This window comes from Coenobita brevimanus, chromosome 90 (genome assembly GCF_032717465.1).
Source record: "Coenobita brevimanus isolate Jiangsu-jjx chromosome 90, ASM3271746v2, whole genome shotgun sequence".
In the NCBI taxonomy this organism is placed as follows: Eukaryota; Metazoa; Arthropoda; class Malacostraca; order Decapoda; family Coenobitidae; genus Coenobita; species Coenobita brevimanus.
This window is the reverse complement of record NC_137043.1, coordinates 26623247-26648166: the sequence shown is the minus strand read 5'-3', so window position 1 is coordinate 26648166 and position 24920 is coordinate 26623247. Positions and strand designations below refer to the sequence as shown.

The following is a 24920-nucleotide window of genomic DNA, read 5'->3' as shown; positions in this document are numbered from 1 at the left end:
GCTTCACTTCCATACGTTAGAGTTGGTATCACAATATTGTCATGTAGTAACTTTTGCACTTCCATGCTCACTTCCCCGTTTCTTTATCACTGCTTTCAAGGAACCAGCAACCTTTCTTCTTTGTTGTACTCTTTCAAGCACTTCACCCTCTAAACTTCCATCCTTATTCATCACACTACCCAAGTACTTAAAAGCACTCACATTTTCCATTTCCTCCTCATCCAACCTCACTGTACATTCACTAACTTCACTTCTCTCGAAGACCATAACTTTACTCATCCCTAAATTCACCTTTAGATTCCGTTTCTTACACCATCTACATTCACCTTTAGATTCCGTTTCTTACTCTCCCAGACTCATCCACCAATCCTTGCAGCTCCCCTTCCTCTTCACTTAACAACACAGTTTCTTCTGCAAACAACAGTACAAGGAGTTTCCAAACACTGTCCTCTCTCATTAGGGCCGCTCCAATATCCACTGCCCTAACTTGTATCTCTTTTATAACCCCAACTACATACAGATTGAACAACCATGGAGACATGACACATCCCTATTTCAATCCAACCTTCAAACAGAGAAATTCAATCAGTCCACTACCCACACGCACTGCAACCTTAGCACCCTCATACATAATCTTCACGGCATTCAGCAGTTTCCCATCTACTCCATATATTCTTAATACTTTCCAAAATCCTTGTCTATCATATGCTTTCTCCAGATCCATGAAGGCCGCATACAACTTCTCTCCCTTCTCTAGAAACTTTTCCATTAAAGATCTAAGAATGAATATCTGATCTACACAACCTTTCAAACTTTCTAAAACCTCCCTGTTCTTCTCCAACTAATTCCTCTGTTATTTCCCTAACTCTGTCAATAAGTATCCTACCATATACTTTTCCTATTACACTAAGAAGACAAATGCCCCTATGATTACCACATACTTCTTTTTTCCCTTTTCCTTTGTACAGGGAAATAATTATATTTGACTTCCAATCCTCCAGGACTCTACCTTCCTCCCAGGCCAATCTGCACATCCACATCCATTCTACTAGCTGCTATCTCTCCCCCATGCTTCAGCATTTCACCACACACTCCACCAATTCCTGGGGTTTTCCCCAATTTAACTTTCTTCATTGCTTCCACAACTTCCATCCTAATGAATTTTCTTCCTGTCTTCTCACCTCCCTCCATCTCCCACCATTCCCCAGCCACTTACACTCATTATTTTTATTTTCTATGTTCAACAATTCCTTAAAGTGTTCTCTCCATCTGCTCACTTTTCTCCCATCTCCACTAGTGAACACTCATTATTTTTATTTTCTATGTTCAACAATTCCTTAAAGTGTTCTCTCCATCTGCTCACTTTTCTCCCATCTCCACTAGTAATCTAACATTTTTATCTTTCACTCCCCAACTAACTTCTTTAGCACTGTGTCTCAGTGCCTTTACCTCTTTCCAGAACATTTTCTTACATTCCCTCCACTTTACTTCCAAATTCCTTATCTACTCTCTTCTCTCTCTTACTAATCTTTTCACCTCACTCTTCCTCTCTACATATTCTGTAATTCTTCCGTCTCTCAACTTCTTCCACGCCCGTTTCTCATCCATTCACTATATGTGCCACAGCCTCTCTCATCTCTTCATTCCACCATGCTGTTCCCTGCACCCCCTTTCGTCTTCTCTTCACCCTACACACCACCTCACAAGCTGCACAGATTTCTGATGGTCTCGCACTGTACTATTTGGCCAAACAAATATATATATATATATATATATATATATATATATATATATATATATATATATATATATATATATATATATATATTGGTGTTGAAATTTGGATCAACGAACACTGCCTAATCAAGAATTTTTTAGAATAAATGAAAGGACAGTTGGTATAAAAATAACAGAAGTGAATATGATATACAAAACTGAAAACTGTATGTTATTTAATATCAGCCAACATGGACAAAAAAAAATGTTCTGAATGTAGAAGACATGTTTTGTAAGTAGTACCTGTAGTAAATGTTTGTGATGGGAGATTTAACAACAAAAGAAAGCAAGTAAAATGCAGAGGAGATAACAACAGGACTTCAAAGGTAACGCGGGGGGCCGGGGCCAGAATAGCTCAGTGGTAGCGTTGGCGCAGTATGCATCGATACAAAAAATCGAACGAATAACATAGTTTCACTTCTGAAATTATAAATATCTTGGCATTTATGACAGGGTAATTTAGGCATTGGCCTAGCCACATCCCATTCAACCTAACCTACTGTAGACCGAAGAAGTCAAACAATAGACTTTACGCATGCATGGAAACCTAACTGGGGGGTTCGCCCCCCTTCCCGACTCCTCAATCGCCTAAAATTAATACTTTGCCACACGGGCGCAGGACTTCCGAATGTCCTTTTCAGACTGGTCTTTCACAGGTTGATTAGGACAGGATAGGGTAGAAATTCTGATCACACTGAAACTGGGGGCTTCCAACGTTAGGTGTAGTGGCAATCCTAAGCGGCTAAAATCACTGGGGGTCTGGGAGGCGAAGTCCCCCAGTTAAGTTGGTGGGATCGTAAGTAAACATTGCTGCCCCGGTCGTCCAGGGAGCTTCCTTAAATACCTAAAAATGTAAATTTTTTCTAAAATTATCGTTTTGTAGTGTAAGCCCGATAAGTAGTTACCTGTGTTGCATATTGTGCTAAAATTACTTCTTTAAGAACGTGAGAAAAGACATGTGGAATTGCTGCGTCCATGTGGTAAAGTTTTACCTCTTTATATATCACTTCATACCTGAGAAATTGTAAATTAGCTTCTAGACCTTCGTAAAATGCTCCGTGTTGTTTGGAGAAGAGTTCCAGGAACACCCACCACATGACAGCCACGACTGCACTGATTTCAAACAGTGTTACCAACTTACCATATACAGGATTGAAATTATGCTAAACTAGTTGTGGAAATGTGCTAACCTTAGACCGAAATATGCCAGACGGATAATTATGTTAGGCTAGCTATACACTCTTTTGCCCTGTATAGGATATTTTGATACAAAATATGTCGGATATATTGTAGGCTTCATATGGGTATTGTGCACACTATGCAAACAATTAAAAAAATAGAATATGTATTCTACAGGCAGATCATTAACCGAACAGAGAATAAACGAAAACAACAAAACACTTCTTGCATTTTGGGTGTTAGTCTGATATAGCCAAGAGAAATACATTTCGTCCTTCAGTTAATACAGTTTAAACTGTCACATTAACATCACAGTTCTACAGCCAGAAACACTGTTTCATTTCTCCAAGAAACAATTTTATTATGGCTTATGATGACGCTCATAGTAGGCCCTGCTTATAGTCTTTATTTGCTATTTTTATTTCCTCGATCAAGTTTCAGTCTACACACTCTTTAGTCTCATTTCCTGATGCTGGTTTTGAGCCTGTTTACGGGCCTCTACGTATTCTTGAAACTAAACAAAAATATTCCCTCTCAATCAGCATTAGAAACTGAAACAGTTTGTAATGCTTTTGGGAATTTGAAAAGGGTTGGGTAGTGACCACTCTGAGTTTTGACCTGACGAGCTCACCGCCAATTTTAGCGTTTTGTGAGAAAATGTTTATTCATCACTTAACATCAGTGATTTCCAGTTTTCATCTCATTTTCCGAGTCTTGCTCTTCGTCAACAATGATTTCAGATATCTTGGCAGATATATCTTTTGAATTTAGTCATGTTCTTCCAAAAATTTGTCAAGTGCGATTTCAAGGGGACGTGGGGAGCGTGCACCCCCTACTTTTAGCTTGCCATTTATTGTATATATTAAGAGAATAGTGCTATTAACCAAAATATATACAATAAATACTTTACTGCACATTGCTCTATGAGGCAAGCACAGAGCTCTATAGTATGGAGAGGTTTTCTCATGGGTAGGGCCGCGTAGTTTGTGTGCCCGCCGCCAGGGGCCCAAGGCGGCGCTGATGATGTTTATGCACTACACCCGACTCCCGCGCCTTTTGAAATTATCCAATGAATTCGGAAAATATAGTGCCATAGTCCACTGCGCAGCAAAAATGTAGTGCCAGGGCACACTGATCAGCTTATGTAACCAACAGCGAAACAGAAACAGCATGCTAACAACAGTATTCCAATTGCATTACCATAATGGAGGCGACTAGTGGAAGCAAGCAAAAGTGCATTTTAATTAGAAATTTTAACTGGATTAATTGGCCATTCTGCTCAGAATCTCGCCCTTCTTTTGCAAAGTGTTAGATCCGGCCCTGTTTGTCACCAGATAGAAGTGGAATTAAGTCGCTCTGTCACCCACCATTTGACTGCCCTCCCCCCAACTCGCTCCCCCCTCCCTCATATACCTCTCATCTCCATCCCTCCACCTCATCCTCGGTCTTCCCCTCCCTCTCCCTCCCACCACCTCACCTACGTACACCCTCATAGTCAGTCTTTCATTCTCCATTCTCTCCGCAAGTCCAAACCACCTCAGTGTATTTCTCCTAATCTTCTCAACCACATCCACATCCACCCCACAACGTTCTTTCACTTCTTCATTTGTCAACCTGTCCCTCCATGTCACACCACATGCTCCTCTCAAGTAGCTCATTTCCACTGCTCTCTCTCTTGACTTGTTCCCCTCTTGCAAGGTCCATGCCTCGCTTCCATACGTCAGGGTAGGGATCACAATACTATCATGCAGTGACTTCTTAACTTCCATATTCACCTCCCTATTTCTCATCACTGCTTTCAGTGAACCAACAACCTTCCTTCCCTGCTGTACCCTTTCACGCACTTCATCCCCCAAAGTTCCATCCTTACTCATCACACTACCCAAGTATAATTAGATCTAATGTCAAATTTGCAAAAGTGATAGCTCAGTGGTCTGCAAATATGAACTATTCTGAACTTTTTCTAGATATTGCAGGATTATGCTAGAATTATGCTAACTGATAAGTTGTGCTGGAATTGATGCCAAGCACCAATTCTGACACCAATTTTACTGTAAGCATAAGATTATGCAAAGTATAGTAATACTGATTTCAAATCCTCACCGCATTTTGGCGCTTGAGTTCCAAGTCAAAGAGGTTTCTGACTCCTTAATCTCATAAGGGGTGACCATAAACAAATCGCCTTCAGGTAGCACTGTCCTCTGCCATGTTTCAGCCCTCCTTCCAACTCACATCACCCTTTCTCATTTATCTTCCTACTCCATCCCTTCATTTCATCTTTGGTCTCCCTCTCTTTCTCCCTCCACGTCATTCACATACACTCTTCTAGTGTTTCATTCTTCATCTATGTCCTGGATTTGCTAAGTGTGGGGTCGTATAATGATGGGTAACTATAGCTAGTTTATCACAGATGTCTTCGATTATATTAAAGATAGGCTTCAATGTGCATTAATATTATATTGCTATCTACTATTTAAATACAGCATGGAAACGAATAAGAACATTCTGTACCTCATGATAATGTAATCTTGTCAACTCTTGGTTACACCATGATCAGGATTATCAAAGTGACAACCTATAATACTAAAAAAAAAAAAAAAAAAAAAAAAATCGGAGTGCACATGCCTCCTCCAACACCAATAAATTTGTAAATTTACCGCTGTAATTCTTCTTTCCAACTAAAATTCTTTTACGGTCTCACATTCGGTTAATTGTACGGGCTTAGTCTGCCTTGCTACAATCTTACACAGCGCATACTTCCTCAGCGCCAACAAAATTTATGTTGTATTCATGTATCCGGACCCGGATATACCTCAAAATCTCATCAGCTCTTCCTTGACCCACTGCCCACCTATCCACCACATTTCACTGAAATCCGATCACCACATTTTGTGATATCTTATACACAATCAGGCAAACACAGTTGAGTACACAACCTCCACTCAACTTCGTTGGCAGGGGTAATATTTGGTACCGTACACTGTCTATAAGGAATATCACCAATGAAGAAGTTAACCTATAAAAAGTCAAGGTCCTTATAGGTAACAAAGAAGCTAATTATATATATATATATATTTATATATATATATATATATATATATATATATATATATATATATATATATATATATATATTTTTATTTCTTTCTCTCTCTCTCTCTCTCTCTCTCTCTCTCTATTATCAAGGTCTGTCTATCTATCTATATGTTTCTATCTATCCATCCTTCTATCTATCTATTCATCTATCTATGAATAGACAGAAAAATAGACTGTCCAGATCACTAATCGACTCACTGCCGTTGTCCCGAGATAAAAAGACATTTGTTTTTGGGTAGTCCTTGATCTGGCACATATAAAGTCCTCAGCCAGACCTGAGCTGCACAAAACCATTTCAAACCTAGGTATAAGTTTGATATGATTTGTGTGGTTATGGTGGCATGATATCAACACTTACTTAAAATACTGAGAATATTTTAGTTAATAATTATATCAAATATGATGAGGGATTATATTAGCTAGTACTGACATTAAGATGGCTTATCTGAAAGTGTGAAAATAAAATAGCCTGCAGCAAGTGTCTCGACGGTATCCACACACACACACACACACACACACACACACACACACACACACACACACACACACACACACACATCGCTCGCTGGCTCAGTGGTAACGTTCTAGCTTGCCATCTGGTAGACGAGAGATCGCGCCTCGCTCAGGTTGCGAAAAGTTTCACTGAAGAAGTGGGTGGTTATTGTCCTCCTTGAGCATGGGTACGGATGTGTGCTTGTGTGAAGGTCACAGCTTTGCCCTTAGATCGGACTTTATGAGCTCTCAGCTCCCTTCCGGGAGAGTAAAAGTTGACGATCACGATCATCGAGTTATCCTGACCGACCCGGTGAATTACACACACACACACACACACACACACACACACACACAGAGGAACATGACAGTAAATGCAAGCTACGGCATTTATAACCCCTGCACTAGAGAAGGTCCGTAAGCTGAACCTTAGGAACTAGAGGCAACACACACACACTGCAACACTACCCACCAACTGGTCAGGAGGCCGAATATCTCTGACTTTGCCCTGTGACCATGACATTAGACACATTGCTGCAAAATCGAATTACTTCATTCCAGTATAACCCTTAGCCCATCTGCCAAGTTTAATTCAGATCAGATCAGAACTTCTTGAGTTGACTTTGCCCAATGACCTTGACCTTTATCTACTTATTCTCAAACTCGAATGTCTTTATCCTTACTTCAGCATGAACCCTTCAGCAAACTGTAGCCCACATCAGATAAAAACTGCTTATGTTGACGTTTCCATGTGGCCTTGACCCTCAGTAACTATAGGTCAACCTCTTGTGCGACTCTAATCGTCCAACAGGTTTGATCCAACTCGGATCAACAGTTTTTTAGTTATTTTGTTCATACACAGATAAGTGGGCCGAACTTTGACTTTGGCCTGTGATCTTGACCTGTTCTCCAAACTGAATTCCTTAGCTCTTGCTTGAGTCCTATCCCTGGCACCAAGGTCGGTTCAAATCAGGTCAAAACTGTTTTAGTTGATCTTCCCCTATGACTCTGGCCTTTGACTTTTCCTTGTGCTCTTGATCTTTGACTTGTTATTCTCAAAGTCAAATGCTTTTACTCCTGCCTTATCCTCAACATTTCCGCCAAGTTTAGTCTAAATTGGATTGAAACTGTTTAGTTGACCTTGCCTTGTGACCTTGACCTTTGGCCTATTGTTCTCAAAACTGCAGGTTTACTCCTTAATTGTCCTTCAACCCTTCCACGAAGTTTGATTAAAATCGAATCCAAACTGAGTTACTTTGTTAACAAACACACACACTGGTCAAACTTCGACCTTGCCGTGCTACCTTAACCTTTGATTGATTGTTCTCTAATTCCTTTATTCTTGCCTTACTTTCAGCTCTTAGTCCAAGTCGTGTCGAGAATGGATAAATCTATTTAAGCTGATTTTGTTAGGCCAGTGCTTGACCTACCCAGCGACCTTGACCTTTGGCTTATTGTTTCAAACAACAATAGGTTTACTTATTGGCCGACCTTCAAGCCTTCCAGCAAGTTTGGCTAAATTCAGATGAAAACTCTGGTTTGGTACACACACACACACACACACACACACACACACACACACACACACACACACACACACACACACACACCACTTAAAGCACAACATCCCCTCTTGCTCCGAGAGCACGGGTGTCAAAATAATCATACAAGGGGATTTACTGGAATATTTTTACAGTACCTCAAAGTAGGAAACAATGAAATCGTACTGAATAGGTTAATGTATAAAGAAAAAAAAAATGAAATGTAGTGAAACTATATACTGTCCAGCATCTAATCGCAATAATGAAGCAAAATATTAAACTACAGTTCACGAATTATACCTTACTCATTTTATTCCAGCTTGGCCTAAAATTGTCATCTTTCCATCTTGATTACTGACTCGTAATAGGAGATGGAAACTAGAAACTGGTGCTAGTCAAGAAGGTGTGATATGAAAAGGATGTACAGTAGTATTTTCTTTTCTTTTCTTTTCTTTCTTTCTTTTTTTTTCTCTCTGAACTACGTGAAATAACCTGCAGAAAGAAGAAAATCAGGGCCAAGTTGAGGTAAAAGAACTATATCAACCAAGGACTACAAAAGCAAGGGACCACCAACGCAAAGAAATGAGCTGTTGTGTTGTGCAGTAAAAGTGCTGTTCATTAGGTCCAATTACCACTACAACAGCCATCACTACCAACATCACCACTACTAACCTACATAAGCGCCTCCACTAACATACTCCACCTCCACCATCATCACTACTTCTGTCCACCACTATCACTGCTCTCCAACACCATCACGACCACTACCACTACTACGACCACCAGCAGCCCACATCCACTACCACTACCCTCTTTCACTACCATCACCACCTCTATCCTTTTCCTTCACCACCACCATCACCATCACCACACTACCAACAACAGCAGTAACAACTCTATCCTATTCCACCACCACCAACTCAACTACCCTCTCCCACCAACACTATCCTTTGCCACCACCAATATCAACCTCAGTGACACCAACACGACTACCACCACTACCACTACGACCACCAACCTCCACAACACCACTGGTACCACAGAAATATTGCAAACTGATGCTAGACAGATAAGGGTGTCAAATGTGGATGCCAAACTGGTATGTTCCAGATGTGTCAAATTATATAAGGCTGACTTGGGTATTAAATGATGTCAGAATGATGCTAGTGTCAGATGGTAAAGCCGTAGATGTGTGGACTTTAAGGTCTCAAGATCAATTCCAGTCTGGTGCAGGGAGGGCTGTGGATACGCATTTCGCTAAATAGTTAACTTTTGATATGATCCACCAACATATAAAAACAATCTAGCTAATACCATCACGTCATTCCCAGATGATGTAGCCCCAAAATATTTCAGTTTATACGGAATCAGGCGGTATCAGCGCCCAACGTGTGGCATGAGGTGTATGGCCCACTATCGGTTGTGCGTGGGACCACTGGGCCTTAGGGAACGGACTAACCAGTGCAGGATTCATTAAGTAACAAGAAGGAACACCCAGAGAGTGTAATACCAGTGCTCTACAGTTGATCTAAAGTTCGAACATTTTACTTACTCTGTGACTTTAACTGTCAACCGATTGACCTCAAAATGGAATCACTACATCCTTGCTTGACCATTAACGCTTTTCTAACTTTGATTTAAATCGTCTGAGAACTGTTTCAGCCAACCTTTCAATGTGACCTTGACCTATGACCTTTTCCTGGGACCTTTGCCTTTGAATAATTCCTCCGAATCAAATCTCTTTACCCTCGGCTTTCCATGAACCCTTCCACCAAGTCTGATTTAACTCAGACTTTAAAAGGTGTATAAATAGACCTTGTCATGTGAATTTAACTTTTGACATACTCGCATAAAAACACACACACACACACACACACACACACACACACACACATCCTAAATGAATTCGTTTGGAAGTCAATGGAAGCCAGTTTTGAATAGGATGTCAGACTAATGTGGATGAGAAATTGGATTTGTGGTGGTGGTGGTGGTGGTGGTGGTGTAGACGTAAAAGTGCTAGGAATTAATTAAAGAAGAAAAGAAAACTATTGAGGAGCATGAGGAATGAGGGAGGGTGGAAAAGACGTGAGAGGAATGAGGATGTGGGAAAACGAGGGCGGAGGGTAAGAGGGGAGGAGGGGAATCGATGGAGTGTGGGTGAAGCTGAGGGAGGGGGGAAAGCTGCTGGAGGGAGACAGTATAGCGGGAGTCACTTGAGGAAAGGGGCGAGGAGGAAATGAAAGGTAGCAAATAGGAAGAGAGAAAGTACAACAACGAGCGAGGCTAAGAGACAGCTGGGAGAGGGAGAGGGAGATAATACTATGGAAGTCATAAAGGAGGAGTAAGAATGAGGAGAAAGCAGCTGAGAATGAAAAGTGGAAGAGACAGCAACAGGCATGACTAAGCAGGAGGGAGGGAGGGTATTGGATGGTCTGGGGAGAGGGTACGGGTGGACTAGGGGAAGAGTGAGAAAGGAAGGGAGTGAGTAGCAACAGGCGAAGCTAGGGAGGAGGGAGAGGGGGTGGTGGTTGGTCTGGTGGTCTGGGGAGAGGAAACCGTGGGCCAGAGGGAAAGGGACAGTGAGTGTGTGTGTGTGGCTGACTGGCTGTGTGTCTGTCAGTGTGCTACGCGCCGCCGTGGAAGAAGGAGGTTAAAGGTGAGTTGCAATTCCACACTACCACCGATTCTCTTCTTTACTCCCCCTGTTCACCATATCATAGCAATAACCGTTCACTTAGCACTTATGTACCATCGTTCCCACTTCCTGAGGCTGAAAATATTGTTGTGGTTAAAGAAACTCATTACATCAGGAAAAAAGCAACTGAACGTTGTGTTTACGACTGTCAGAACACTTGGAATGGGCCTGCTTGCTGTACATGATAATCAGTATTGGTAATCTTTCATTATATTAATTTGGTTGACGTTGCAGCTGTACGCCTTATCGATCCGCACTGTGTGAGAACAACAAAATTTATCGAACAAGAATGGAACTGAACTCTAACTTACGAGATTTCGTGAGTGAATATATATTTTTATTCCTCTCTAGCCAATATTTTCGTCCCATGTCGTTTCCGACAACCGTAAGACTCACTATACTGTCGTTTTAGTTCATAGTTGCTGTATCACTGTTTCAGAGGTGATTTATTTTACGAATTTGCGAAGGTCTTGGCTATGTTTCTTCGGCGCCTTACAGTAGGCCTAGTCCCCGACATAATTATCACTTCATACATCACCACTCCTACACAACCTAATACCCCCACACATCAACACCTAATACCCCCACACATCGCCATCTAATATCCCCACATATCAAGACTTTCTACCCCTACACATCACCACCTTCTACCCCCACACATCACCACCTAATATCCCCAGACATCACCACCTAATATCACCACACATCACCACCTTCTACCCCCACACATCACCACCTAATATCCCTACAGATCACCACCTACCCGCACATATCACCACCCTCTACTACTCTATAGATCACTACTATCGTCTTCATACATCATCACCCCACACATCACCACCCCTACACCACCACTCTCTACGACTCAACATATTACCACCCCACACTTCATCACCCTCTACCCCCTTACATCACCGACCCCCTATATCACCACCCAACATAACACTGTCCCACACATCACTACAGTATCCTCACATATCACCACCCCACACATCACCACACTGTACCAGAACACATCACCCAACTATCACCACCCCACACTACCCTCTACCCCTTTACATCACCACCCCTGTTGAGAGATTAATTTTTCCAACTTTAGGTGTTAGGTAGCGCCTCCTTTAACCTCTACACTAGATGTCTCCCCTACTTTAATTAAACTTGTCTGGAATTAGCTGTTAAAATGCATGAGCATTTATTATCATTGACATATACTGCGATGGTGTGTGGTACCGTAGTTAGTCAGTGGCGTTTTAAGGTCTCGATTATATGCTGCAGGCCTACTATTTTCCTCAGTTTCTTTCTCCCCCTCCTCTCTCTCTCTCTCTCTCTCTCTCTCTCTCTCTCTCTCTCTCTCTCCCTTTTTCAATCGCCTTTTTCAATTTGGTGGCATTCCTTTATTTCTTCGCCAAGGCGCTTCAAACTTGGCACAATTGTTCCTTAGGGAAATATCCCCCAGACGTCTTTTTCATGTTTTGGATTCAGGTCTTTTAAAAGGTTATGGATTTAAAAGTCAAATTATCCAAAAACTTAAATTCAGGGGTCCTCTGTTCTTGTGTCTTCATTAATCATAAAGGCAATTTGCTTAGAAGTATATCAGTGTATTTTATCTGCGTGGAGGAGACCATTTCTCTTGGGAATGTTGGTAGTCTTTAATTTGCTTAGCTCTTGCTTGATCCAAACGATTTTATTCACCTTTGGATGACACTTTTCGAACCTGAGGGGTTAAATAGATCCTTCTTTAACTCCTCCAGTGCAAGACGACTCCCCTAAGCTGAATTAAATCGTCCAGTGGTAGAAAAAAAAATAAATGAATAAAATCTCAGAATGATGGTGCATGACGCCAGTTGTGAAAGTCAATAATTCCTGTTGGCTTGAGTGAAATGAAAGAGAGATGAGCGTGGTGGAAATGCAGTGATTTCTTGAGTGACCCTTGATGTCTTTCAGCTCGATTGATGACCAAGTGCCATGTTAGTGAAAGATCGATTTAACTACTATAGTAACCAAGGAGACTCGTTTCAACCTCATAATGAAGACTTGTCGAATATCACGCGATAAGGATTTCGAGTTTAAGTTGTGGCGATGGTCCAGTTCTGTCAGTTGAAAAAGAACAATATAACACCCTTTCCTAACCAGCTTATTTCACTACATCGGAATAAGATACATTGATATAATTAAATGCAGTATATCTCGGTACTAAAATAACACACTGGAGAACAGAAAGGAATAGAAAACTGATACGGATTCATGAAACCGACTGTCAACACTCACTGAGAGAGGAGCAGGAGAGGGGACAGGAGTTGTGCTGCGGACTGTACCTTCACACAACCTTAACTAACCCTGCGACCGCCTCCCCCAGATGAACGGTGCTGAAGGAGGCTCAGGCGGTGGGAGGTGGGGTGGTGCGTGGGTGGTGGTGACAGGGGCATCGAGGGGTCTAGGGGCGGCCATATGTGAAGGTGTGGCTCCGTTCCTAGGACCTGGGGCTACACTGTTGGCCATGGCGAGATCCAAGGCAGGGCTGGAGCAGACGAAGGCCAAGGTGAAGGACGCCAATGCTGATGTTCAGGTGAGACAGGGATTAACGGGGCACAGCATTATCATCATCACTGTTTCTCTCTCTCTCTCTCTCTCTCTCTCTCTGCGGGGAGGGGGAATGCAAGTAGGGTTGTGTTTGGTGTCGTGTACAGGGAGTCATGGGATGCTAGAGAAACCCTTTCACGCGGCGACAAATAAAACCAACCAGCTTTTCTGCCCGGTTTTACAAACGTCCCGTGACTCCCTCCAATCCCCTAAAAGCAGGGTGGTGGATTGCGGAGGGGTGACTTCAGCCAGCAGTCAACAGGGTTCGCGTTCAAATTAGCATAGGGCCACAACAACAACAACAACAACAAGGGGAGTTTGGAGGTCATGCGTTGTGTGTGTGTGTGTGTGTGTGTGTGTGTGTGTGTGTGTGTGTGTGTGTATTCTACAGCCAAGGACACAAGTTCGCCACCAAGTCTGCTTCACACATACGGCATGTCCCTCACTTCCCACCTCGGTCATATCAATGTGGATCATCCGTGACCAGAACAGCATGTCAGGCCTCTTTCAGCTTAGTATTATTAGCCCCGAGAGGAACGTGAGAAGCAGAAGAGATGTAAAATTATGCGAACATATATCTCAGACTGTACAAGCTCCTCCCAAGGTCATTCATCAGCTTAGCACAAGTGGCATTATGACATCACGTACCATTTCACACATATCACCTTTTCCTCCTCATCACCACTCTCACACTTTCACCTTCTCTCATTCACACATTCATTTTCATTCACCTCCACTCACTGTCACAGTCACTCGTCTTCATGCCTTTTGTGCTTCGCTGGGTGATATCTCGTATGTTGAGGGGACGGCTCTGTCGGCGTTACCAGTGTCTATCTTGCATTATCTATACATCTACTTCCACTGCCACACACACACAATGAGACTGAACTGTGCCGCAATACACAAGATACATACAAGTGAGTTTCAACAGTAACACAGCTCTGTTTATGGACGACCCTGTATATTTATTAAGTATATACCAAAGTTTAATTTAACTAGGAAATGCGATGGCTCAGAGTAACGCGCTCGTCTCGTGATGTTTTTGTATCTTTGACACCGAAACCATGGCGCACATTTAAAGTTGGTTGTGGTAGAGTGTCCTCCCCTGTGTTGCCATTATGTTCACACTATAGCGGTTTCTTCTGATAGCAAGGTGGTGGTGGTGGAGATAATGAGAGTGAGAGTGGTGGTGGTGGCTGTGGTGATACTGACAGTGATGGTTGGGGCGGTAGTGGTGGTGGTGGAGATAGTGATAGTGGTGGCGCTGCTGCTGGAGATACTCTGATGGTATTGGTGGTGGTGATGGTGGTGGTAGTGGAGATACTGACAGTGAAAATGGTGGTGGTGGGGTAGTAGTAGCGACAATGTTAATGGCGTTAGTGGTGATGGTGATGGTGGTGGTGGTAACAATGTGTTAGCAGTAATGATGATGGTGGCGAGATGTTAGTGGTGGCGGTGGCAGTGACGGTGGTAGAGACAGTGATAGTGGTGGTGATGGTGGTGATGGTGGCGGTGGTAGTGACAGTGGTGGAGACAGTGACAGTGATAGTGGTGATGGTGGCGGTGGTAGTGACAGTGGTGGAGACAGTGACAGTGATAGTGGTGGTGGTGATGGTGGCGGTGGTAGTGACAGTGGTGGAGACAATGACAGTGATAGTGGTGGCGGTGGTAGTGACAGTGGTGGAGACAGTGACAGTGATAGTGGTGGTGATGTGGCGGTGGTAGTGACAGTGGTGGAGAGAGTGACAATGATAGTGGTGATGGTGGTGGTGGCGGTGGTAGTGACAGTGGTGGAGACAATGACAGTGATAGTGGTGATGGTGGTGGTGGTGATGGTGGCGGTGGTAGTGATAGTGGTGGAGACTGTGACAGTGATAGTGGTGGTGGTGATGGTGGTGGTGGTAGTGACACTGGTGGAGACAGTGATAGTGGTGGTGGTGATAGTGGCGGTGGTAATGACAGTGGTGGAGACAGTGATAGTGGTGGTGGTGATGATAATGATGATGGTGGGGACATTGAGTGATAGAGGTGGTGGTGACAGTGACTAGTGGTGGTAGTAGTGGTGGTGGTAGTGTTATTGTTGTTGTTGTTGGTGGTGGTGGTGGTGGTGGTGGCGGTGCTGGTGTTGGTGATGGTAGCAGTGATGGTGGAGATAGTGATAGCTGTGGGGGTAAAATGGCGGTGACAGTGGCTAGTGGTGGTGTTAATGTCACTGGTGTTAGTGGTGGCAGGGGTGGTGTTAATGTCACTGGTGTTAGTGGTGGCAGGGGTGGTGTTAGTGTTCGTGGTGTTAGTGGTGGCAGGGGTGGTGTTAATGTTAATGGTGGCTGGGGTGACATTAGTATCAATGATGTTAGTGGTGGCAGGGGTGGTGTTAGTGTCAGTGATGTTAGTGTCAGTGATGTTAGTGGTGGCTGGGCTGGTGTTAGTGTTAATGGTGTTATTGGTGGCAAAGGTGGTGTTAGTGTTAGTGGTGTTAATGGTGGCATGGATGGTGTAGTGTTAATGGTGGCAGGGGTGGTGTTAATGGTGGCAGGGGTGGTGTTAATGGTGGCAGGGGTGGTGTTAGTGGTTGTAGGGGTGGTGTTAGTGGTGGCAGGGATGGTGTTAGTGGTTGCAGGGGTGGTGTTAGTGGTTGCAGGGGTGGTGTTAGTGGTGGTAGGGGTGGTGTTAGTGGTTGCAGGGGTGGTGTTAGTGGTGGTAGGGATGGTGTTAGTGGTGGTAGGGGTGGTGTTAGTGGTTGCAGGGATGGTGTTAGTGGTTGCAAGAGTGGTGGCAGGGGTGGTGTTAGTGGTGGCAGGGATGGTGTTAGTGGTTGCAAGGGTGGTGTTAGTGGTGGCAGGGGTGGTGTTAGTGGTTGTAGGGGTGGTGTTAGTGGTGGCAGGGATGGTGTTAGTGGTTGTAGGGGTGGTGTTAGTGGTGGCAGGGATGGTGTTAGTGGTTGTAGGGGTGGTGTTAGTGGTGGCAGGGATGGTGTTTTGTAGGGGTGGTGTTAGTGGTGGCACGGATGGTGTTTGTGGTGGCAGGGATGGTGTTTGTGGTTGCAGGGGTGGTGTTAGTGGTGGCAGGGGTGGTGTTAGTGGTGGCAGGGGTGGTGTTAGTGGTTGTAGGGGTGGTGTTAGTGGTGGCAGGGATGGTGTTTGTGGTGGCAGGGATGATGTTTGTGGTTGCAGGGATGGTGTTAATGGTGGCAGGGGTGGTGTTAGTGGTGGCAGGGGTGGTGTTTGTGGTGGCAGGGATGATGTTTGTGGTTGCAGGGATGGTGTTAATGGTGGCAGGGGTGGTGTTAGTGGTGGCAGGGGTGGTGTTAGTGGTTGTAGGGGTGGTGTTTGTGGTTGCAGGGATGGTGTTAATGGTGGCAGGGGTGGTGTTAGTGGTGGCAGGGGTGGTGTTAGTGGTTGTAGGGGTGGTGTTTGTGGTGGCAGGGATGGTGTTTGTGGTGGCAGGGATGGTGTTTGTGGTTGCAGGGATGGTGTTAATGGTGGCAGGGGTGGTGTTAGTGGTGGCAGGGATGGTGTTAGTGGTTGTAGGGGTGGTGTTAGTGGTGGCAGGGATGGTGTTTGTGGTGGCAGGGATGGTGTTTGTGGTGGCAGGGATGGTGTTTGTGGTTGCAGGGGTGGTGTTAGTGGTGGCAGGGGTGGTGTTAGTGGTTGTAGGGGTGGTGTTAGTGGTGGCAGGGATGGTGTTTGTGGTTGCAGGGGTGGTGTTAATGGTTGTAGGGGTGGTGTTAGTGGTGGCAGGGGTGGTGTTAGTGGTTGCAGGGGTGGTGTTAGTGTCATTGCTGTTAGTGGTGATAGGGGTGGTGTTAGTGTTAGTGGTGGCAGGAGTGACGCTAGTGTTAGTGGCGGCAGGCGTGGTGAGGGACGTGACCACCAACACACTGTGCTGTGAACATATTGTAATCTAAGCACGGTCCAGTCAGATAGGTCAGCTGATGGCAGGTCCCGGGTACCACTGGCTACCTTTTTCCCGCCCTTAGCGTACTACCCAAGCATAGAATTGTGAGACTACTCTGGTGTTTTTTTTTTTTTTCCTTTGGTTGTCGTATTATAATGTGAAATATAAAAATTCCGATTGGCTGTTCAGTACGTAGCAGCAAGCTAGAGACGAAAGTGCAGTAATTCGCTATTTTTGCTTGAAAAGAAAATATATGCACAGAGGTCAGTTGATAAATGATTGTCACTTTTCAAACAAAGTGAATCCAAATGAAAGTGTTTATCTGCTTTATACACCTCGGGAAATTACTGCACTGATGACATGAAGGATCAATTACTTTTAACTGAACGGCCGAGAAACCAACGAGGACTGAAGAAGGAAGTTGTTCTCTCTCCCTTTTTACCACGTTACCAATTTCATTACAATACAACCAGTCTTGCAGGTGATATTTGTGTGTGTTTAACGGCAGAGAAGTGTATGTATGTGAAGGTGGGGCATTGTGTTTGAGAATAGAATAGTAGTTGCGAGAGTGGAGCAGTGTGAGTGAGGATAGCAGTGTATGCGAGCGTAGAGCACTGTGTGTGATAGCAATGCATTATGTATGAGAGTAAAACAGTGTTAGGGCAGAGTAGTGTATGTGAGGGTACAATAATGTATGTGAGGATTAAATAGAGTATGTGAGGATGAAACAGAGTATGTGGAGGTAAAGCTGTGTGTGTGTGTGTGTGTGTGTGTGTGTGTGTGTGTGTGTGTGTGTGTGTGTGTGTGTGGATAGAGCTGTGTATAAGAAGACAGAGCAGTGTATACGAGAGTGTATGTGAGCAATGAGTCTAGGTGATTAAAATCTTCGCTGAGTCATGAAACAGGTTGCCACTGTGTGCATTATCCTTGTTCAGCTTAAACATTTCCAAGTCGGTGATTGCTGTGCGAAGAGAAGGTAATGCTAGTATGTTGTTATGCTTCTGCGATGAGTGGCTGTTTGGATTCAGTGTCATAATCTGCTTAGGATTGGTAAATGTGCTTGCCTGTCTGCTGTATATATTTGCTCTTGGATTTGCACCTCATAAGTCGTTAACCATACAAAATCTACCACATATCCTACTGTTACATGGAAATGTGGTACTGGTGTTGTTGTTCATGTTTTATGATGACAAAGTTTCCGGTCAAGAAAGTCGAAATACTGAAACGTATTTAGGCATGAAGTTAAGTCAGAGTCAGTTAGCTTCACCTTCACCTCTTATTGACTTTCGGAAGAAAAACAGCTCTAACGAGCAAAAAGTAAAGATGACGTCGTCAAAGACAAGAAATTTCACATAATTCAAGATAGTGTAAGAGGGATCATAACTTTCACATGATTTCCACTTAATGTTAGAACTCGGTCTGTAAATATATTGTATGTCTTCTCATCCTTGTGTGTAGCTTATAATATCTATCTGTCTATCTATCTATCTATCTATCTATCTATCTATATGTTTGTATATATATTAGCTTATTTATATGCTCCTGTGGCTTTTAAGCAACACAACATTACACTTACACTCTGATCACACCAATAGGGTCCTCTGTTCAAGCACGTTCATTTGGATAAAGGAAACAATGCATAGCTAACAGAACTGGGATATAAGCAACATGTACGATAACTATTGCTAACATTCTGCTTCATACATAAGTCCCATCCCATACGAACGTCATTAAGTAAGATGTGATCCGCAGTAGAAAGAGCAGGAGACATAAATGCTGCAGTGGTGGATCCAGTCTGTAAGCATACCTGGGATGAATCCATCAATAAAATACTTGTATTCATATATTGGTGCTTGTAATATGTCAGTTAGATGCACAGAAGATAATATCCATTGTATTCTTATAGCTGACATAACATTTTAAAGGATATCTTCCGTGCTATAAGTATAATTCTTGGAAACATCTTAGAGTATTTGTGCAAACATTGTTATCCGTTTTAGCAAAACCATGTTGATATGTTTGTTTAATATTTACCGTATATACATCATGTTACAAACGTTTTGTGGGGAGCTGTATACCACATTCCGGGAGTCCCTGGTTCTGCCGTCGTGTGGAGCATGTCTGTGGTTGCATCATATTCCCATTCCAACCTCAGAGACATCTGAGCTGGTAGACAGAGCCTGGGTGAAGGGATAGGAGCACAGCAGGAAAGTGTAAGCCTGAAAGGTGATGATGTAAAGTGAGCTGAGACTGGTGGGAAGAGCGGTAAGCCTTATTTGTGAGAACGGCTGGTTTAGTTGTCAGGTGGCCGTTTTCATGTGCAGGGCAATACAATACCTCGATCTATACGGTAAACCTTACTTCCTCCATATCCACCCATCAGAGGTAGCCTTAAATAGAGTTGATCGAGTTCGTCTTGCCAGGCTTAGATCATATCATTTCCCAGCCCTCCTCAGTTACCAACTTGTATTTGGGTTGGGTGGATTCTCAGATGCCACGTTCCCCGCTTGTAGAATAGTCCCACACAACATGACGCACCTAATTTAGCACTGCATAGTACATGTCACATTAAGACGCAGACACATCAACGAAGTTAGGAACAAATTGGACGACCCCATAGGGACAGTAGCTTACCTGCTGCCGACGGGTGTGATGGTCAGGCATGGCCGGGATTGGGCGACAACACCTGCTACTTTGAGAAATCTGGCCGTGATGAAAAAAAAAAAAAAAAAATCGATACCAAAATGGATGGCCACGGCCAAACTATTTGGCTGAATTTCGTGGTTCATCATAAGCATAATCCATCATCCAGTCCTCCATTGCCCCATCTTAAGCGTGGGGATCCATAGCTAGGCTTCTCAGACCAGACATTTAGACTGAGTGACCTGTTGCAACGCCTGAGCGACACTGTATGAGCAACAAACCTCAGCCTTCGCTCGAATTTAGGTCCTTATGCGCCATGTCCGGTCTGAGCGTATGAAGTCATTAGACCACCAGGTCTTTATTTGTTGGTTGAATGACTGCCACCCAGCGTACAGAATGGCTGTCTCATTCTGTTACGGATGGTGAGAAAAAACGTGATGCACATGGAGAGGAGACATACGGGAAGGAAGGTGGAAAGGTTATGCTTTTCGATATCGACTACAGTGACACAGAGGAACACAGCAGTTCACTGGCCAGTCATCTGTACTGAGGTCTGTGAGCCAAAAGGGTGCCATTTAGTGCTTAACCTGTAAATAATTATTTCTTCTCTCCTAGAATACTGCAGGATGGGTGCAGCTGACAAAGACTTAACCCCCCCTCCCTCCTTTTTTTTTCTATTCCCGTCATTTTCTGCACCAACTGGAACTTTTTGTATTTCTTCAGCTCTTTGTATATTCTTATTCTATACGCACGTTAAATTATAGCATCTTTGATTTTACTGGATTTGTTAATAATCCTACCTTGTCCCTTTAACTTCAGGCCTTTTCTATGAGAAGTAACTTTTCATGGGGGTAAAGGGATGAAGAACACTTGTCACTTGGGAAGTATTTAAGGGGAAGAGGGCTGGATATTGGGGATAAGCAGCCACCCCACCAAAAAAAAAAAAAAAAAAAAAAAAAAAAAAATTGCATTTCAGAAAGGAAATCATATCTTAATACGAACACTCCTCCTTAATCAGCTGCATAAGGGAGTAGCTCGTAGGTGTTCCTTCTTCTATCTCTCTATCTACTGCCAGACACCATAATCCCCCAAAGGGTGGCCATTTGACACTGAGTTAGTTGTTTTACAGGGAGGGGCACTAACCCTCCACCAACCCACTTGTTGACACGTAGGGAGCACGTATGGTTTGGTTATATGGTTACCACCCAGCGTTGTAAATGGTTTCTTGGCTTACAGGAAACCATTTGGCTTGTCACTCAATGTAAAGCCACCTGTAAAGGAAAGAAAAGGAATAAGAAGTGACAGGAAAGATAGGAGAAATAGGAAGAGAGGAGGGCAGGCACAGAAAAAGAATGATAAAAGCTAAGGAAGTAGGCAGCACTACATCAAGTGGGTGGATGATGGTCGCCACCACCTACCACAGTAGGTGTTCCTTCTTGTTCTTCCTAATTACATATCCCAGTGCTGATTGATGGTGACTGACTAACGGTCAGGCAAGTGCATGCAAGCACTGTAAATTAATAACTCGGTACGATGGAAGTGGCTAGGACATGTGTATAGGAGACAGGGAATAGTACGAGGTACACCAGGGTGGGTGGCACTTGGTAGGAGAGGTAGAGGAAGGCCAAAAGAGACGTGGGTGAGGACAATGAGACGGGAAGCTGGAGATGAATGTTGGGGAGATCTTGAGGAGTTAGCACAAGATAGGATGTGGTGGTGTGAGTTCATCGAGGCCCTATGCATCCCCGAGGGTGCCACAGGTAATGATTGATTGATTGATTGAATGTAATATCTCACTTTCGGATTTGTGGAAAATACATACTCTGGCCATCCTAAATGATTATATAAGATGCCGGTGACTAATACATATCTTAACCACCAGCATTAAATATTAAGTATTATCCCATTTTACTTAACCTTCCGAATACTGTCCCTCCTGGCAGTTCATTCCTGCAGTAGTGGACCTGGACACAGCAGGCAGAGAGGAACTGGAGAAAATACTGAAGGAAGCATTTGGTCCCGCCCAGAATCCTCCTCCCTCTCGGGCTGTCATTTTCCACAATGTTGGCTCCCTTAAGGACTTGGTCTACCTGAGGGAGATGAAGGACATGGCGAAAATCACTTCCTACTTTCAACTTAATGTCAGGTGAGGTCAAGTGAAGTGCAGCTCAAATAACACAGACAAATTTTAACTTAACACTGCTCCAACATCAGAATCACTGAAAATTTGCAGATGAAGTTGTTGTGTATATTAGGACATTCATTTACCAATACCTCTGTTTAACAAAGTCCCCATCAAACAACACATTATCGCCGTCATAAACATGCTAATTATACCCTTTACACTCAGATTATTATAAGAGATGTATTTATTTACGTACGCAACTTTTCATACGCCTGCCAGACAGCCTATCTGTCAGGTAAAAATAAAATAGGTAGTCAGTTCATGTCATGTGTTCCTTCATAAATAACTCATCCAACTGGCTTGATCGTATGTCAGATCCGTATCCACAAATTCATACCACTACCATTTATTAGCATTGCTATTATTGTTATTATTATTATTATTGTTATTATTATGATTGTTATTATTATTATTGTTATTATTATTATTATTATTATTATTATGTTTTTTTTTATTATTATGATTATTATTATTATTTCGGTTTATGTTATTGATCATGAAGTATTTGTACAGTACTAGTTTTCCACTTTACATTGAAGATGAGGGTGTGATTAGCATGTGACATTCATATGCTGTCTGCTACCTCTGTCCAGTCATCATGTAAGAAGGGTCCTCGGAGACAGCTACCTGCTGTTCTCAAAGATGATCATAAGTCTTTCCACGTGTCCCTTTGCGGGTTGCCTCTGCAGAGAGGATGTGGTTTCAGTATATCTTGTCACTGTATGTCTAGTATATAAACCACTGACTCTTGAAGTAGGATATGTATATATGCAGTATGTATTGTTGTAACTGTGTTCGAGTTATTAACGACCCCCTCCCCCCCAGAAAAAAGAAGAAAAAGAATCCATTTACCTCAGTTGCCTTTGAGTCGTATGACTCGCTCTTAAACAGCGAGAACTGGCCGAAACTGCCGTAACTACGCCGTTAGTAGGCTAACATATCCATGTCAGTGGCTCAGTGAAGTATCCAGAATTAGAACAACAAAGCTGTGGAGCCCCTCTCCACAGATGGAGACTAAGAAACCTGGAGGCTCAAGATAAATACAAGTCTTACCATAGGTACCTGTAACAAAACAAAAAATACCTTTGATAGCCGCAGCAACCCCTGCTGTATTGTGGGGAAAGAAATAATTATTTATGGAGGTTCGGCCCCCAGAAATCCCATCCTGGATTGGACCTTATCTGGATGGAGGTCGTCCACTGTACAAAATGTAGTTTTCCTAGGTTATAAAAAAAAAAAAAAAAAATGATCATGGATAGTAGCTTTGGCTGGAACCTCCAGTGGCTGCCCAGTGGAGTGGCTTTCACGGGTCCCATCCTGTCTAAAACGTGGTCCAGGTGGAGGTCAACCACTGTGCAATTTTTTTGGTTTGTTTTTTGGTAAAAAAAAAAAAAAAAAATGGCGTTACCCCCATGGGATGGAGGAGTCCCACCCTGCTTTAGACCTAATCCGGATATTGGTCTATCACTGTGCAAAATTTCGTTTTCCAAGGTATAAAGAAAAGAAAGAAAGAAAAGAAAAGAAAAAATGAAATAATGGCCCAGCATACATGCTTGTCCGGGACACCCCCCCCCCAGTGAGGGGCGGCCCTTGGTGGTTCCACCCTGCTTATAACTTGGTCCAGATGGAGGTTAGCACCGCGAAAAATTCCTTGCTTCTAGGTCAGAACTATGACTGTGCAATGTGCATGCCTGTGCTGAGTAGGACCCCTGTGGATCACTCCACCATGCCTAAAACCTGATCCACGTGGAGGTCTGCCACTATGCAAAATTTCGTTTTCATAGACACCTAGATGCTCTCAGTTGTCAGGCAATGCGTTTCTAAAAACAACTTCCTCCTCTGTCTCCATCGTGGAGAAATACTGTATTGCAACCACTCTGCGAAGTGGGAACACAAATGCGCATTCACTTCCACATGTTGGCAGCCATCTTATCCTTGCAGTTTTTCTCTCATGTTTCTGGATCATTCCCATCCTCTTTATAGTTTAGCAAGAAGCAGGGGTAGGATGGAGATGTTGATGGTACCACAGTTCGCCAGATATACATTTGTTACCGAGGTGACAAACAGCAAAACATGGCAAAATTGTAGATGAACTGTGGCACAGAGATTTTCCTGTCTTACACCACATGATCTTTGATTCTCTATACCACAGCTCGGTGATCACTCTCAATGCCCTGTTCCTTGAGGTGGTGTCGTCTCATCCTGCCATTCCCATCACCGTTGTTAACATCTCGTCACTCTGTGCCATCGAGGCCTTCAAGTCCTGGGGCCTGTACTGCTCTGCTAAGGCGGCCAGGAACATGGTATTTAAGGTTCTGGCACAGGAGGAGCCTAAGATACGCGTCCTGTCGTATGCACCCGGACCACTTGATAATGACATGCAGGTGAGATGTCAGTACCGTATTAGTTTCACGCGCTCCAGATTATTTTATGCTGTTTAGGGGATATTTTCGAACTGGGGGGCTACTTAGCAGCTTTCATTTTTACCCTTACACACGTTAGGTCTCTCCCAAGCTGAGTAAAACCATCTGGAAGTAGCAATTAAAGGCTAAATATTATGTCATCGTAGTGAAGGGTTAGCTACTAGAAAAATGATGTGCAAGTGGCTTAAGTGTAAAAAGTTTCAACAATTGCTGCTTGAAGTGCAAGGCCTGTATTTTTGTGGACTTAGGAGCATTTTTGGCACCCCTTTCAAAACAATTTATTTTTCCATATGGCATGTTAACACAGTAGCATCCTGTACGCATTTTATCCAGTGTATTCGTATATCAGTATTACTATGATATTAATAAGGTATTAATCGTATGTTGTATAATGTGCAATGAGGAAGATGAAT

At 43.3% G+C, this 24920-nt stretch overlaps 1 protein-coding gene across 1 annotated transcript in view; it reads left to right on the top strand.

The window, feature by feature from the left end:
* LOC145411646 (sepiapterin reductase-like) overlaps nt 1-24920 on the top strand; it is a 35268-nt gene that overhangs the window by 7469 nt on the left and 2879 nt on the right. The window contains exons 2-4 of the mRNA XM_080281652.1: nt 13136-13345; nt 21843-22045; nt 24237-24468. Coding sequence (XP_080137778.1) covers nt 13136-13345; nt 21843-22045; nt 24237-24468 — 645 coding nt within the window. The remainder of the gene's footprint in view (nt 1-13135; nt 13346-21842; nt 22046-24236; nt 24469-24920) is intronic.